At 41.0% G+C, this 18338-nt stretch overlaps 1 protein-coding gene across 4 annotated transcripts in view; it reads right to left on the reverse strand.

Moving 5' to 3' along the window:
* The window catches only part of cplx2l (complexin 2, like), a 58769-nt gene that overhangs the window by 19846 nt on the left and 20585 nt on the right, over nt 1-18338 (reverse strand). The window contains exons 1-3 of one of the 4 annotated variants that reach the window (XM_046046485.1): nt 11955-11973; nt 3408-3613; nt 1833-1917 (exon numbers count right to left, since the gene is read on the reverse strand). In XM_046046485.1, coding sequence (XP_045902441.1) covers nt 1833-1863 — 31 coding nt within the window. In that variant the 5' untranslated portion in view covers nt 1864-1917; nt 3408-3613; nt 11955-11973. Of the gene's footprint in view, nt 1-1832; nt 1918-3407; nt 3861-6224; nt 6313-11954; nt 11974-18338 lie in introns of those variants that run through there. The other 3 variants (XM_046046483.1, XM_046046484.1, XM_046046482.1) reach the window with 3 other exon arrangements.

Here is an 18338-nt window from a genome sequence, read left to right on the forward strand (position 1 = left end):
TTTAGGAGCAATGTCAGTAGGATTAATCCTCTGGGGAACAAGGATGTCTGTGCAACATTTCATAGTAGTTAATCCCATAGTTTTTGAGATATTTCAGTCTCGACCAACATTGCCATTCCTTTCTACTAGTGTGGCCACTAAAAACGGTGGTATCCCTCTTTGCGAGTTAGAAGCAGAGGAACCATACATTAAACTTTAGTTTTTTGCCTTTATTTGATAGCTGACAGTGAAGCCAGGCAGAAAATGTGGGAACACGTCCCCAGCTGCAACCGTAAGCACGCCCAATAATGCAGTTTAACTGATTAAAATATATTTCAGTAATATTGACTGACAGTTACTGGCCATCAGTTTGAGAGCTTAGCTGATTGACTATCTGGCTAATAGATCCCCACCCCACCCCACCCCACCCCACCCCCAGGGAGCTTTAAAGATCCACTGCGCTGTCAGCATTTTTACAGACATTTCTATGGAAAGAGGTCACTGTGTCCCAAATCTATACCCTGTAGGTCTGTGCAGCCTCCATAATTCATCTCGCCTGGAGATGCAGTACACACACTTTCTGTCCTATGCAATATCTATAAAACATCTCTCTAGCACAGGCAGAGTACAGACACACATACACAGGCAACACCCACACTGTCAGGGTTGGGTTAGAGCAGTGGCCAGCAAAAAAACCCAGCATCCAATACAATGCAGTTGATTTAAGAATCCATAGCGCAGACACGAGGCACAGCAGCTATGCAGAACGAGGCAGCAGCGGCATCCACTGCATCCCAATGAGGAGCAGGGGCTGAGCTTCAGCTCCACATCGCAACAGTAAATGCCTGAAAACTCTGTAACTTGCTCAGCATGATGCATGACCAGTATGTGTGCGACTGCTGCATTATAACTACTGGTGCCACTTTCCTGCCTTTCACCGTGAAGCTATAGCTGACAAGGAGGATGAATTACAGTGCTATAATGAGGACTAATTAGGGGGCAAATAATAGCCTAGATAATATTCTGAAGGATAATACCTGAAGGCTTTAAAGGACAAAAGTCTCATGAAAAAAAAATGTTAGTCATAGTTCTTGGCAAAATAGCCCTTCTCTATTTCTCTTGCCTCAAAAGACACCAACAGTTGGCTTGAAAAGCACAGACTGACTGGTTTTTCAACTCGTGTGAAAAAAACCTCATTATTCTAATTTTGGGGGGATTTTCACGTCAACATAACATTAAAAAGGATTAGGAGAAAATTAAGTGCTCCTTGTGCTTATAATCTCCTTTTCAAATTTCACTGAGTACACTCAAAAATGCATGAAGATCATGCTAAAAATAAGGCTGCTGCTGTCCTGAGAAGGTGACACTCGGATACACAAGGTTGACAGATACATTATTAGGATATAACTAAACCCAGTACTACTGCGGCTGGTGCTACTGTCCTGTTTCATCTGCATAAGTCCCAACCTCGTTTACAGAGACTTGATACACGTTTTAGGATTCACTGGTCACAAAGACACTTTTTCAACAAAAGCAGAAATGTAGAACAAAAAAGAATGAACAGGTTTCCATAATCCTTACCATTTCAGGTTTTAACATTATGGCACTGTCAAGGACTTGACCAACAGGATGTCTTGAGATTTTTAAAAGATGGATGCAGAACGATAGAAAGAGAGAGGGAATGCGTAGCTATTTGAAGTCAGGAGTTTGGTGCAGGATGGATTATCCTCATAACTATCGGGCTGGTACTTGTACAGTGCTGCTGCTGCTCCTGCTCCTGCTAATAAACAGTCCTTCAAATCCTTTACACTGCAGTGCTGTTAAATCAACCTCTAGCCCGGCAGACTACTCACCTCCCATCGCAGCTTTCATTACAAAATTCATGATGAAGCAGTTCTGTGTTCTCTTCCTTCAGTGGTCACGTTATCGGGGACAGACCTGCAGCCAGGGGACAGAAAACACAAGCTATGACTTCATGAATACCACTGTTAGGACAGGCAGTTTCCCTCCAGTGGCTTTCATATACAAGAGTTTGATGGGATAGGGGAGGAGGATGAGGATGATGATGATGATGAGGCTCGATGCGGACAAGAAACGACCTCCAGGCGGAGATCCTTGTTTGGCAAAGGTCCACCAAAAGCACAAAAAAGAAAAGCTCTTCTAATTTTTTTCACAAAAATCACAATATCTTTAAATAGAGTTAGATCATTTTAATTCTACTTCCTGAGTAGTATGAATTTGGACCCTACACAGCATCAAAATGGGATCACCCCTATCCCAAGGAACAACAGGGTGATTTAACTGGGCTAAGGTTGCTTTACTCTCCAGTACAACACAGTGTCCAGAGTTTTGTCAAAGCACCTGCGCCCTCAATTTAAAACTAATGCTCCATTTTGTGTGGATTTATGCTGATGCTGCCTGGCTGCCTGTGATGTATCCTCATGGAAATAACTCCCAGAATGGGAGACATGGGTCAGGGTCAAAGATAAGCAAATGGGGGCACGATTTGTGTCAGTACATGGGCCTTAGAGAGCGTCACCTCACACAGTCTGCAAGAGCATTAGAAAAAAAGGACTCTTTTTCAAGACACTTTCCTACAAGGTCTTACACTGCGTCTCTGGTACTAATTTGTGAGTTTATATTGAGCAATATGGCATTTGATTTCCTATGATATGACTATAATAGCTCAATAGTCAATTTATAATAACCTATGAAAATTGCCATTATTCTATAATGTTGCTGTTGGGACTGTGTGTGAGATAGGCTATCCCATGGTGCGTTTACAGACCTTACCAAATCTTTCACATTATCATTATAAAATTCCTTTGATATTTCTACAGGAGTTGTAAAACTCAAGCCCGAGTTTCTAGCAACAATATTGTAGGCTACTTGATTGTTATTTTATTTATTTTTTTATCTTTTTGTGACACAACAACCCCGCGTACTTTTGCTGCATTTTACAGCATCCCTCTGCCATTGCAGTAAAGGCTAGCAGGAATAAAATTCCTCCTGAAAACTTGCGGCACTCATCAATACATCGCTGTTTCGTCCCCGATTCATCTTGATTCGCCCAATGTCGAATCTGCACCAGCTGCGCGTCTTTAAATCATTTCCTGGTTCCCTTCCTCTTCGTCGTCATCTGCAGCAGCAGCAGCAGCAATTTCTCCTCGCATGAACCCTTACAGTAGCTACTAACTCCCAGCTCCTGGTGCCGTGCAGCATTTCGGCACAATTACAGTACAGTAGCAACCCGCAAGCTTGCATACACAAGTACATGTTTCCAGAAGCCAGTACGTTATGCGCACAATAGGCTGTGTGTGGAGGTGTATGGAAGCATCAGCATCTTCCACGAACCTATCACTATCCGGTCCCGTACAGTAATACATCACACAAACATCCCTGTCTCTGCTTGTTCGGACGCCGTTTACCTTGTTTTGATCCTCCTCCAAGTCTGTATCCCTCCAGAAAAAAGCCTAGTCGCAGCTTTTTAACCACCGTCCTTCTCCTTCAGCGGCGAGAAAGCAATCACAAGTTGAGCGTCTCAAAGAAGGGATTGCGGCTCTCTGTGCGGCTCTCAGTTTGCAGACATGCCGATTGTGTCAGAGTCAGGCTGCAGGAGGAACAGAGTCTATTCCTGCAGGACGAGATGAGAACATGCAGAGGGAGAGGGGGGGAGGGAAGGAGCGCATGAATGTAATGTCACCCGAGTGAAGGTTCTATTTCATTTTCACCATTTAAACAGAAAACAAACATTCAAAAGTAAAAAATATTCCAAGTGTGCGATAATAAAATCATGCAGCTGCTCAGAATCGTAACAGAAAACAACATGTAAGATCCGGTCAGGATTTTCATAAGATTGTCCTTCATGTCCTCATAGTCCTTAATTCATTAGTTGTTTGTTCATTAAGCCATGCCTTTAGGAAACAAGGTTGATTCATTGTCATATATATATATATATCATACTTGCATGTACTGTTCAAACCTAAAAATTGCACTGTTCACAGAAATATGTCTAAAATTGACATGATATAACAACAATTGTCTATTAACATGTCCAGCAGACACAGAGCATTAAGTTGGAGTTGTGTCCCTGGCCACCTGACAAACAAACACACCTGTTTTGCTCTGATTTTGGTCTACACCAACTCCTGAGGTAAATATTTGACTCTTCAGCTGCTAAATGCTCCATCCTCTGTGTTCACTAAACCCTCTCTTCAACCTTGCTTACAGCAAGAAGACCGGACCAAAACAGTAAAGCTGCACGCTGTAAAACCAAAACAATGAGCTGAAAGACGCTAAAACACAGTAGATCTGAGGAGAGCTTCAGTCCGGTGATAAATCTCTGTGATTTCTTCACTGAGAGTATGTTCCATATTACACAAAATCATTTCATCTATTGTTACTATAAACATATCAATTAGAGCAGCTTTAACAACTGACTGGGGGGAAACGCCTTGGGAGCAGCTGGCATGTGCTTTATTTTTCATTGTTTGCCACTAAAATCTTCATTCTCAACTCACTTTTTGATTCAGTCCATGCTTTTCCATTTTGTTCTATGATAAAACAAGGATACATGCAAAAGTGTTCGCTGATAGATCATCACCTCTACTTTAAAATGTGTTTTTTAAAATCCAAAGTGATAATGACAAGGCTCTTAATGAGCTGTAATAGGCTTGGGGAGCTTCTGGCAGGAAAGATCAGGACCTTTGAAACCTTTTTATTTTATTTTCCGCTGAATCCAAGGATGTACTGTGATGTAATGTCAGCTGTCTCAACAGTCCCTTGAAAATGGTTTCTTGGCAGGCTGGAAAAGACTCTGCAGCAGCACATAATGTGATGCTACAGCTACCCACAAAAGTCAGTATCAGATTAGATTATATAGATACGTAGATTAGATTTTGCTTTTTCCCCCATAGCCAATATTGCCTTCCTTTACACACATAGTGGGGTATACAAGCAGAGAGCACAGAGAGGACCAAGGGGATCTCAAACTGCTGTATCTCCCATCAATTAATCAGGACACAGGAGGCTGTGTCCAGTCAACACACTCTGGCACGTGCATCCATCACCTGGTTTATGGCCCAGAAACGCTAAGAACAGCAGCATGCATGCTCACACACATGCACACACTGCTGCTGTTGTCCTCTGACTGTCCCCCATCACTACTAGCAGTTTTGATTTATAGTCTTTTGGTTTTATAGTCAGAAGTGGGCAATTTTTGCTCTTGACCCATATCTACTGTACCATCGTTTCAAGGCTGAGTATGACAAAAGAAATCTCCTCTAATGTGTATCTTCACACCTTTCTCTGTCAGACTTGTCAGGCGTGTTGTCTTGCATGGAACAAGCAATGAACAAGATACCACAACATCATGCACAATACACTTAAATGCAAGACAAAGCTTTTACTTGAATAAGATTGTTGAGTTTTCCAAATTTGCATTATTGTGAACTATTTTAATTTTAACTAGCACTTTTAATAGCACAGTATTCAAACAGCCAGGTGGTAATCGGGCACCTCTCACTGTTCTCTTTGTGTAATGTGATATGTGTTTTTTTTTTTATTGTTGTTTGTTGAGTCATTGTTAGTCTCACAACAGGAGTTGAAGTCGTTGTATATTTCTTTATTGTCCACATGTCAGCATGTGGCATCTGTCCAGGTAATGAGTCATCATGGACATGTGCCAAAATAGAAAAAGTTGCCAATCTATGCCTGAGCTACTGGAATGAACACACTGTGAATACACTGAATAATGCTGTGGCAGCCTATGAGACACACAATTACAATGAATGCCATTTGAAAACTGTATTAGCATTTTATACCAAAATGTGTATGGCAGAGCTCCACAGGGACTGCATGCCATTCAAAAAAGGGCAAATTAACATAGCACTTCTGTCACATAAAAAGCTGTACTGTTATTTTTCTTGCTCTCTTCAAAAATACACTTAGCTATTTTGAATATCTTGACGTAAATACATATTTGGCAATTATAACTTACAGAAAGGATGAAGATTTTGGGGCCAGAAACTTTCAACTAAGAGCAACAAAAGTATGCAAACAGTATGATAGGCAGCAGTGCAGCTTTCATAGTAAATTCTACCATAAAATTGTACCAACCAAATTGTGAGAACATAAAGGAAAAAATAAACATAAGTATATTTGATAACACGGAGAAAGCAGCACTGTATTTCTACTTTACCTTCCTCCCTGTGTGCATATGGCCATTGTGGAAATACTGTACTTACCTGCATCTGATTGAAGCTGTTGACCCAGGACATAGTGGAGCTGACACTGAAATAGCACAGAATTGGATGCTGAACTTGTGCCTGTCGGCGCTGCTGCAGTCAAATGAAAGGTGGATTATGTTACAGGACAGCACCTTAGAGCATCTGTGCTATTTCTTAAGGCAGGATGTAGCAAAAAGGCAGGCGGCATCAGTAGATCCTGGGTGAATGGCCTTTTGAAATCTTTTCAAGATCCTTTTGAATGCTTTCATTCATGGTTACCTGCCATTAAACAGGGATATAAAGAGCCTAAAATGTGTGGTTCATTCACCAATTTCATTATTACTGTATATACAGGACAGTTTTGATGACAAAGAGCCAGCTCACCTCACAGACCATATACCACCTCTGATTCATAAAGTATCAACTGCCGAGGAGGCTATATAAGGAACATGTATCAAATCCCATTTAAAATATGCGAGCCAGCAGAATGTCAGCTGAACGCCACGGGACACAGACACTTTGAAGCTTTGAATTGAAGTGCACTGATATGGAAAGAGTATTCAGAGGATGAACCATGTATGCAGTGGCAGCCAAAAACATCCTTTGAGGTGTGATGAGTGAAAAAACCTTTAACCATACATGCATTAACACCCAGTTGACACACACTTGGGACCAGAAATAGACAAAAACGTGAATGTATGTTTTAAGGTGATGGCAGTGGGTGTGGCAGTAACTGTGTTACCATGGAGCCAGTTCGAATAAGAGCACAATCAGAATAAAAGTACCTTGTATAAATACCTCAAATCGAATAAACCACTGTATGTTGTTTTAAAGAAAGAAAGAAATTGCGACAGTGTTGTGTACCAACAGTGTGGATTGGTGCATTTTATATTAAATAATTTGGAGACTCAAATTCCTCTTTTCTCTCCCAGAGAGAAGGAGGAGGGGGTTTGATTATCAACCCTCTACAGACAGCTGAAGCAACCCCAAATGAGGGGGGTTGAAAGGTTTCTGTCTCTGAGCAGCCTGATCGTAAAACTGGCCACCTTTTGATGCCGCAGCCAGATAACGCGGTGCTTGACTGTTAAACTGACAATGGAACATTGACCAGCGATTAGCGTTTTCCTGAACAGCCTATCAAAAGTCTTCGTAAGAGAGGGCAGGAAACCCTAAACTGCCCCCCCACACACGTAACCATGGCAGCTGACCTTCCTCTTTGTTAATTACCTCACATCAAAGGAGATACTCCTTTTCACGCCCAGGTGTGAGAAAATCCAGGACACCAGGGACAGCCCTGAACTCCTTTGTGTAAACAGAGCACTGTCTCCTCAAAACTCCAAGCATTACCTTGTTTAATTAAATCTTTAAAGTTAGTGACTAGGTCTCTCCACTACATTTGAGTAATGACCTGACCTCCATTTTATGTGTAACCAATGCTTGTTCACAGTACTTTCTGACAATTCCTTTAGAAAGGATATGATAAAGAAATGTCCTCCTATACTCGATTAATTTCCAGCTCAAATTTAAGGTTAAAAATGACTAAATTCCCCAGCTCCTGAGAAGATTGTGTCAGGATTGATCAGAGCTATCCTCATGTAACCCGAGCTCCCCCAAGTGGACAAATAAGTATTACATGCCATCGTCTGAAATGCCGTTAATGTATAAATGTCACGCTGTATTTACTTGTCCATAATCTGATGCCATTCGTGTAGCTTGCCTATATTCTCTAAGAATGTGTAACCGCCAGTATATCCAGAAAGCTAGTTAAATTCTTCTCCTCTGTGATTCATTCTGAAATGCTAACCTCAAAGTTTAACTAACATTATTTTTCCTTTCTATCAATTGCTAAAAAAAAAGAACGGTACAACCGTTTGACAATTGAGGTTTGATTCTGGGAAGATATTTGATTACAATAGATTTGTTTTTGATTAACTTTAATCAAACCACGCCCCAACCAACAAAAGCGCGACACACGCTGTCGTTCGTTCTCTTGTGCTTCTCTCTTGTCCCTGCTGGTTCCTGGCGTCTTCAAAGTGCGCGTCGGCACGCGCCCAGCGTGCCCCGTCTCCAGGCGCAGCTAAGGCCTTTGTTCGTTTCAAGCTACACACGCGAAGTGCCACGACCTCAGCTTTCCCTCGTTTCAGCAGCTTACTTGTTTTATTTGCTTTGGTTTTGTTTTGTTAAAGTTATCAGTCCGTTAAGTTACACTAGTTTTAATTCAAGAACGACCAAGTTCTTTTTTTAGCCTTATCCGTCTAGTTAACTTCCACTGATCCCTCCTCGGACCCAGGCACATGGCCCACCAACAGTAACAAAGGACGACCAAACCTTTGACCCGCTCCAGGGTTGGGCCCCACTACGAGTTTCTCCATTAAAGCCGACAAAAGACGGACCTCCGAAGCAATTCCCCGGCAGAGAAAGCGACTGGCCGTCAGCTTTAAGCTGTCCTAACCGAGAACGTACGGATCTCAGCCGGTGTGAGGCCGTTGACCAACACCCGCCTGGGAGAAGCCACACGCAGTAAGACCAAAACCCCGCACTCTGTAATCAGTGAGGTCCCATAGTTCTTTCATTAGTTCTCTTCCGCCGTATGAGTCAAATGTTCCCCGCAATCGAAACCCACATTCTCATTGTTTAGCCATTGTTTATTTCTTTGGTGTATTTAACCGCATTTATATTCACCTTAGTTAATAAATTTCACTGTAAGTTAACCAAAGGAATTCTGTGTGTATTGCCTGTCTCTGAGTCCCTGCCAAGAGAATTTACCCCTTCGATATCAGACTGACTGACTGATTTAAGATAATTGAGCGATTGTTAACTAACTGATCACTAGTGAATAATTGTCTAATTATTAGCCATACTCAGGGAGTCCCGAGACCCTGGGCGAACGGTATATCGGGTGGTGCCCCGCGAAACGAGAAGATTTATGGATTAATATTTTCTGAATATTAAAATTCATAATTGGGTATTAATTCTCATAAATTTATTACACCAACGTAGTTATGCTACAACAGACATCATTTACTATATTGTCATTACTACACAACAGTTAACTTTAGCATGTGTATGTCTTGAATATCTGGCTCAGAGAGTTGCACAAATGCACAAATGCAACCCAGGTGGGACTCCAACCCACAGTCCCCAGCTCCATTAGGCCACAGGATCTGAATTGCAAATAAACCTCTGCTATATTCCACCACACAGTTTAATATTATACTGCTGCCTGATGATAGCCACGTGTCTTTCACATAATTATCTCCACATTTATTTGTCAAGTTTTGTGCAAACATTTATGGAAAACCAAAAGTCCCAGAACAATCAAAAAATGAATAAATTATAAATAAATGTGGAAATATAAAAAAGAAAGAATGAATGAATAAAATAATAAATAAATAAATGTGGAAATATATGCAAAAATGAAATAAAGGATGAATACATAAATTTGCTTTTGCCTTTCCCTTACAAGACCTATTTTATTTGCCTTTTCTTTGCGAGCCCAACCTGTCAATCAAGGTGTTTTGCCCGCCCACTAAGTCCTACAAGACTCTCATAGAAGTGTTCGTCATTTCAACGTTTCAACTTCACGCTAATTCCAGTCACGGAACTTGGCATCGCCACTCTGTTGTGCCTTTTGTTGATTTTTTCATGCAAATAATAATGATATCTTACTGTGCGGTTAATTGTCCTAACAGACCTTCCAAGAAGCATGTGCTCCATTTGGTAAGTGAAATCCATGTATTTTATTAATGTGTTGTTAGCAATAATTAGCAGGTATCGGAACATTACATTAGGTCGTTAGCTTAGCCATTTAACTAGCTAATTAGCCAGCTTGAAGCCAGAAAGCTGTGCTAACGATGCTCAAAAAATAGTAGTGTAACTTAATACATTTTGGTATTAGAGTGTTTGAATTTAATGTGATAAAACTTTGGAACAGAAATAATCAGAGAGTTGATGGTACGCCGCATTTAGGTGTAATGTTAAGTAGGTAGATTTATAATAATTGAGTTTGTAACTCCCTTCTGCTAAGTAGCACACAATATGTATATAAAAGCAATTATAAAAATGGTAAACAGAAATAAACTATATTCAGTGGAGCTGTGCTAAGGATGAATTTGAGCTCAAGGGTCTGATAGCTTGGGGGGAAAAGCTGCTGTGCACACTCACATATTGGAGAAAATGGAACAAAGGAGCAACACTCAAAATGTATGAAAATCTTTAAATATCTTTTTGCATTGTGCTTTAAATACAATGAAAAATCAGCTGTCATATGTCAAGTAGCCAAGACAAGTACTTAACAGTTTAAGCTGTGTTTAGCAGACATGGTGGAGGCTTCATAGGTGGCCATAACCTGTGCCTTTGTCTCCCAACAGTCATATTCAAGACAATAATCTCGCACAGGGCTTTCTATTGCGTTAACATTCAAGTCACAAATAGCGTGTGGGACATTATAATCTTTAACATAAGCTATTAGGCAATAAAAGTTAACAATAACAGTTATGTCTAATGGTTCGCAAGCTAAATAGCTACCATCATATGTAATCTAGCGCTAGCTTATTAACGTTGTGACAAGTAACGTTATAATCTAGTGACATCCAAATAAACGACTCGTAACTATAGTTAGCCTATGTGAAATTCTAAATTCAGGTTCATTGATTTGCTTCAGATTGTTTGTTTGAGATGTATTATGCATATTTAACCTTGTGTAGTACAATCTCAATAAAAGGTAAATTGTTATTTCAAGTTTTGTTGTAAAGCTTCAGGTTAATTTATCTTGAGTGTAATGTTAAGCTGGTAATGATACGGCCACCGGCTACCAACATCCAACGTCGACTTGCCTCTGGGGGGGTTTTAGCTGACTAGCTTCCTCCATGCTAGCAACACAGAATAGCATATTAGCTTGGTAGCCATAGGTGCTTGGTTTCACAAATCAGGAACCTCAGCTACTTCAAAACAGCTGTTCAGAAATCAACGGGTGACGTCACGGACGCCACCATACAATCATCATAATACACGCAGCAATGTATAGCATATCGACACAAAGGTATCAATCATCGGCTGCTCAGACTTGACTTAGTGGGCAGGCCACCACAAGTTGATTGACAGGTTGTGCTCATAAGGAAAAGGCAAAAGCAATAGGTCTCGTAAGGAAAAAGCAATGACAAATGGATGTATTTATTCTTTAATTCATTTATTCTTTCTTTCTTATATTTCATTTATTTATTCTTTTATTCATTCATTCATTCATTCTTGCACACATTTCTACATTTATTTATTTATTTATTTATTGATTGTTCTGGCACTTTGGGTTTTCCATAAAGATTATTTGCCTTCTGTGATGCCACAAATTTCCTTGTGGAGAAATGAACAAATAAAGAAGTTACAACAAACAGTTGTCTTTGTGATATTTATTAAAAGTAAGAATTCAGCTGAAGGCCACAGAGCTCATACACCCAAGGGCAATTAGAGAGTCTGACCAAGAGAAACAGATAACAAAAAATATTTAATGCAGGGAAACAATTGTGGAGTCTACAAGAAAAGCCTTTCTCAGCCTTGAGCCACTGTGGATACTAATTTGTCAGGGGACAGGGGTGTGTAAGACAAAACACACATATGTTCATTATAGCAAAACACTGGCACACTGGGTGTAAATTATATTTAGGAGCAAAGTACATAAGGTAATGACATATACAGGATGATTAAGGTACATAGACTGTAGGTAAAATCACATTTTCACATTACAGTTCTCACCTTCAAATGAACCCATCCCACAGCTGACTGGATGAACACGCTGGGCCGTCATTGATGTGAAGACAATAGAGCAAATGTCCTTGGAACCATGCTGACAGGGTTAAACTAACCACACACTATCCTTGATAAACCTTATTACATCCCTGCTCTCATGCTCTCACCCTATCCCTTTGCAGACCCAAGCATCTACATAGTTACTGTCCTAAAATAGCACAAGGGAGTCATACATCACCTCCTGTGTGTCGTTAAAGGTACCTATAATGATCTTCATGATGATAAAGGACCAGTGTCATACACTTCACTCCTTCGAATAAATCAGATGCAACTTTTGAGGTTCTCGGTCTGAAAATGTGAATTAACATGACACATTTTGAAATGTATATGGTGTGGTGTGACGTTACAGGAGTAGCAGTGCTTTATTAACCCCTCTCTGTTTGACAATCACTGTTTTTATCTTTCTGAATAACTCCTCACTGAATCAGTGCACTGTGAGGTGAACAAGTTTAATGCCTATAAAGAGTGTCTCTGTCTGTAATTCAGAGGCACAGTATTCATATTTTAAAATACAGATTACAATATTAATGATTTCGTAGCGTAACCCTCCTTCTTTCTGCTCATGCTTTTAAGCAGTCTCCTCACCAATGTTTCCGCTATACTGTAGTGGGTCATATTCCTCCATCTGAAGGGCACAGTGGTCAGGCTATTCGGTGAAGTCAGAGGGGAGGGGAGGAGTCGTTAGCTTTGGATATTAGTCTGCTGTCTATCATCCCTGCTGCACTCTGAGGTCCCCAGAGACACTGAAAAAGCAGAAAGGAGGAGGCGAAGGAAGGGAAAGAAGGAGGAAAAGGAGGCGGAGGGATTGCATGTGTGTGTAGGTGTGTGTGTGTGTGTGTGTGTGTGTGTGTGTGTGTGTGTGTGTCCATCAACCCGTAGAGGACCTCTGAAGTCCCAGACAGAGGGAGGTGTATACTGCTGCAATGCGTAAAGGCATAACAGCTTCACGGCTTCAGGCAGTGAGCAGACTGACTGACTGACTGAAAGGCTGAATGACTGAGTGACTGGTTGACTGACTGCCTCAGGGATTTACAATACGCCATATAATGGCCACATGAACTGAATAGCGCGCAGAATAGCTTATTACCTAGCTAGCTTTATAGGATTTCCTGTTTAACTCACACATCCCCCAACCTTCGCAATGCCTTCGTGCAGGTCCACAAGAGGAGCAAGTATGCACAAATAAAACTGTACAACAAACAGGCTTGGATACTCCTATTTAAAAAGTGAATCATCTAATGAGAATGATTTATTTCCACATTTACATACCTGACACACAGAAATCTGCCTCATCTTTAACTTTATATTATCTCTATTGATCCTGATTCTTCCACGTTAAAGCAATCCACAGCTTTTTTACACTCAACAGTAATTGTAAAAATTTGTTAAAAAGTTGTCTGATTGAGAAATTAGATGGTAGTATAGTTATAGTTATAGTTCCTTTGATCCAACCCTCATACCTGCAAATTCACACGAAACACTGGTGTCCTATTACAAAACTGCACTGAGTTAGGGGAAAATTTAGTATTTCCCTTCTCCAAACATAGACCAAAACACCTCATGAATAGCTCCATAGAAGATCAAACAAGGAACAGGAAAGGCTCGTGGATGTGTACAAGTGACAATTAGTGTCCATTTCTGGTATTGTTCCACCACCCTTCCCTTAAACAGTTACTCCCTATAGACGATGTCCATGAGCCAATAATGAGAACCCTTATCTCCTTGAGTGCTACAAACAACAACTTTGAGATCCATGTGTGCAGCAACCAGAAGGTAAAACAAAATCATAATACAGCTGTTGTGAAGAAACAAAAGTGGTCAGTTTTAATCATTTTGTGGGACCAGTTGTGCAGCATCTCATCTCACAACATTTTAATCAATGATCTCTTTAGTGTTGTCCTTAAATTTCAACAAAAAAAGCCTTGCACATTCATTGACCTGGTCCTTCCTAACTGAAACCACAAAAGGTGCAACAACTGATATTAGCTTTTTTGGGGTCTTTTTCTGAGCCAGCCAAAGTTGGGGAAGGGAAAAGCTGACGACATACTCTCTTGTGTAGTGCTGTCATTTATTCTCCTGCAGATGCATGATACCGGATACAGTTTTGAAATTATGGAGAATAGGCATTCACATCTGAGACAGCTGTATTCCATCACCACCAATTTTGCTGTGCTAGATTTAGCTTTTTGTCATCTCTTCAAAGCTCTATGTTCTCTTTCAAAAATATGTTTCATGATACAAGTATTTTGTGTGTGGACATTTTAGCAAAACAATCCTTTTTTAAATAGATTTGGTTCCCTGTGTGTGTGTGTGTGTGTGTGTTTGTGTGTGTGTGTGTGTGTGTGCGTGTGTGTGTGTGTGTGTGTGTGTGTTTTATGCGTCTCTTTTGTTTCAGAATAATCTCTGATCATAGACTATGTTCAGAGAAACAAACATTTGCCAACAGTACTTCATGTATTTGGTGGTAAAAGCCCAAAAGGTTTCATCTGATGGAAAGAAAGTCTACAACGTCAAGTGTGTTATAACCAAAAGCTAACAGAGCTAATTATTTTGCACTACATCCTTTCACTATCTCAAGGATTTGGGTGAAAACTGAGAACTGTCGTCATCTCCCCAAATAGCCACCTCTCATACGCTTGTTGAGTTTGAACACATTATGTGTGTCTCAGTTGTCACATGGAAACCCTGTATCTCCAAAATCCTCACTCAAGAATATGTTGACATTACTGTCTTTGAAAAGGCTGAATCCAACCAAGGTCTTTCTATGGATATTTTTGCAAACCTACACAGCGGCATGTGGACGTATTGTTCAATCCAACATTAAAATCACCAAAATTGATTGGAGTTACAAGGATTTCATTCAAGCGTGACGTAGGAGCCTGCCATATTGTGGTGTCAAGAGATCATTCGCTCCCTGAGGTCCAACAGCAGGCCGAAGGAGCGGTGAAGGAAGCAACTCAGTGTGACAACTGGAAATGCTCCAGTGTGAGGAGACGACGCTTGCTTGTGTTTAAAACATGAAGAATGACAAAAACAGGTGTAACGCTGTGAGGTTGTTGTGTATGCTTAACTGGATTTTCCTCACTTGGCCTTGATAAGTGGGACAAAAGGAAAGGAATGGTGAGGAGACTGAGTGCAGCAGGCATCAATGTGCCGCCTGTCGATGGAAAAACATAACCAGGACTCGACCTCTCAAAATGCAGGTAGACAGAGCAAGTTTCTGTCCTCGCTGCCCTGGTGGTCCAGTTACCGGACTGTGTTGTCCCGCACACTTTGTCTGCAGGGTGTGAGCATTGCAAATTATCTTGCTGCCTTCACTATCCTCTGTATCTTCCCCTGTACCTGTCTGAAATAGAAATAAAATACTGCAGGAGGGTGGGCCCCCTCGCTCCCCTCTACAAAAGCACTTGGAAAGCATCCAGAGCGAAGCGCGTAGTGCCCTAGAAAGCTAGTGCAGGAAAACTGTCACGGAGCAATGCAGGGAAGAGAGGAACGTGACAGGACGGTGGGAGCTGGATTCACGCCCACCACACGACCAAATATGAGCATGAAGACAGCGCACTTGGCAGCAAGAGCAGAGATTTGTATTTCTCATAGTAGATTTAAGAGGACTTTTTTTGTATAAAACCTGTAATAATGTATTTAGCTTTGAAATAATGTTATTCAGATGGGATCTCTCTGTCCTAGTAACCCTAAGGGGGTCTAAAAGAGCCAGTGTGAACGAAACAGATTAAACTTATCCTTGATACCCATCTGAACCAGGACTAAAGAATCACATTTTAAGAACTCGATCATGACCAAGTGTAGCTTGTCCCCAGATGCACTTGTTCCCCTGAATATAATTCATTCTTTAAGATTTTTATTGGAGAGCATAAAATGAAGGGAAAAACAGATGACAACATGGATCACATCATTAGTGGTAGGCCACTGTATGTCATTGGCTTTAAGCAACACAGCTCAAATGACGTCTGATGGTGTATCACAAATTTAAAATAGCATTGCGAATGCTTACATTAGCTTATCATCATTTAAAGATACTGTCCTCCCACCTCTACTACCACCCCTTCACCCCCCCTGCCAAAAAAAAAAGAAACAAAGGAAGCTGTCGTGTTTGCTGAGGAGATAAACTGCACTGGAGGCAGTTTCCTGTAGAGCACCTCTGACAGGTTGTCCCTGTCACATGAATTGCGCCGCAATCATTTACACGCAAGGTGCTGAACAGATGAAGGTTGTCTGTACTTTTATTCTCCAAGAGGAAAAACAACTTAACATAATCAATGATAAAAGTCATGGACATCTGATATTTTAGCAGGATTTGTTGACAGTAAAACAGTCCTGTTGGTAGGTGTGGTCTTCTGTTAATTCTGTGGAGCAACTGAAAGCTTGCCAGCAAAAAGAAATATGATATTCACCTTTTGAGCCCAAATCTAATCTTTTCATGGCTATTCAGTGGAGCCAGACCAGACAGGACTTGAAAACACATGTCTTTTGTTCATGTATTAAAAGCAGATTTTGAAGTGTCCAGCCTGGTGCTGTTTGAGCTGATGGTAGAGTAGAAAAGCTGGAGTGCACTGCAGCTGAACAGACTTCTGATTCAGGTGAGAAAAGACAACAAGGAGACAAAGAAGAGCCAGCATGGAGAGTGATGCATGAGATATGAGACTCGCCACCCCCAGCTTTTAGAGTGCCTACTCTTGTGTGTGCATGTGTTTCTCTGTCTGTGTGTTTGTGTGTGTGCATCTAAGCGTATATGAATATGCGTGTGTGCCCTCTTATGAGCATGGGAGCATCAAAGAGTGAGCTAACAAGTGAGAAAGAGCACAGAAAAGAGACAATGTTAGGCAAGTGTGTGCATGTGTGTGTTTGTTGGCTGTTCTGTGAAGTCATCCTAATTAATAGCTGAGAGTGTTTGGCTAAAAGCGCTGTTCCTTAAATTAGAAAACCCTCTGTTGTCCAACTTGGCAGGATAAACTAGTCACATTAGCACCCATGTTCCTGCAAGTCATAATAATGATATATTAAATATCTTTGCAGTGCTTTCCTAAACAAAATGCTACAAAGCGCTATTCATGAAAAGAAATGTTATCTCTCTATCGATGCCTTCATTAACCGATTAGGCTGCGAGGTCTTTAAAAAATAGTGAGAAAGAGACACTGGATCAGCAATACAGATCAGCTAACACTGTGTGTGTGTGTGTGTGTGTGTGTGTGTGTGTATGTGTGTGCTGATTATAGTAGACCTTGGGCTGTGATCAATACTCTATGGGTCACAGTTAGTAGCTTTATGAGGCCCAGTCATCCAACCACCATTTATTTCATTTATTTATCTTTTATATCCACCTCTCTCTCATAGTCTCATAAACACACACACACACGGATACACGGACACACATTGACACACCCTTTCTCATTGGACATGAGCCATGGGTGGTTACTGTAAGACTGCTCTGTCAGCGCAATCTTTATCACCGGATAGGTGGATGGATGGGTGGAGTGTGTGTGATGTGTGTGTGCATTCCCCCCATAAGTCCATTGCCATAGGGTGTAAGAGAGGGACGAGCAAGGAAAAGCATTTGAGTTCTTCCCGTGTTGAAAATGCTGTTTACATGTTGAAAGTGTTTTACTTTTTTACTGTGCTCAATATATGATTATACATAGAACTGGCAGTTTTCTCCCAATAAGTTAATGCACTGCCTATTACAATATACACTTCAACATATAATGCTGTAAACAGACATGTGAAAAGAAGCTTTTAAAAAATGTTTGAAAGTGTGTGTATAAATCCAAAATTGTAACCCTAACCCTTAAGGAAGGAGGGTCAATGTGCATATGTAGGCGTAGCGTGTATACACTCACCTAAAGGATTATTAGGAACACCTGTTCAATTTCTCATTGATGCAATTATCTAATCAACCAATCACATGGCAGTTGCTTCAATGCATTTAGGGGTGTGGTCCTGGTCAAGACAATCTCCTGAACTCCAAACTGAATGTCAGAATGGGAAAGAAAGGTGATTTAAGCAATTGTGAGCGTGGCATGGTTGTTGGTGCCAGACGGGCCGGTCTGAGTATTTCACAATCTGCTCAGTTACTGGTATTTTCACGCACAACCATTTCTAGGGTTTACAAAGAATGGTGTGAAAAGGGAAAAACATCCAGTATGCGGCAGTCCTGTGGGCGAAAATGCCTTGTTGATGCTAGAGGTCAGAGGAGAATGGGCCGACTGATTCAAGCTGATAGAAGAGCAACTTTGACTGAAATAACCACTCGTTACAACCGAGGTATGCAGCAAAGCATTTGTGAAGCCACAACACGCACAACCTTGAGGCGGA

The sequence above is a fragment of the Micropterus dolomieu genome, linkage group LG04 (assembly GCF_021292245.1).
Source record: "Micropterus dolomieu isolate WLL.071019.BEF.003 ecotype Adirondacks linkage group LG04, ASM2129224v1, whole genome shotgun sequence".
Classification (NCBI taxonomy): domain Eukaryota; kingdom Metazoa; phylum Chordata; class Actinopteri; order Centrarchiformes; family Centrarchidae; genus Micropterus; species Micropterus dolomieu.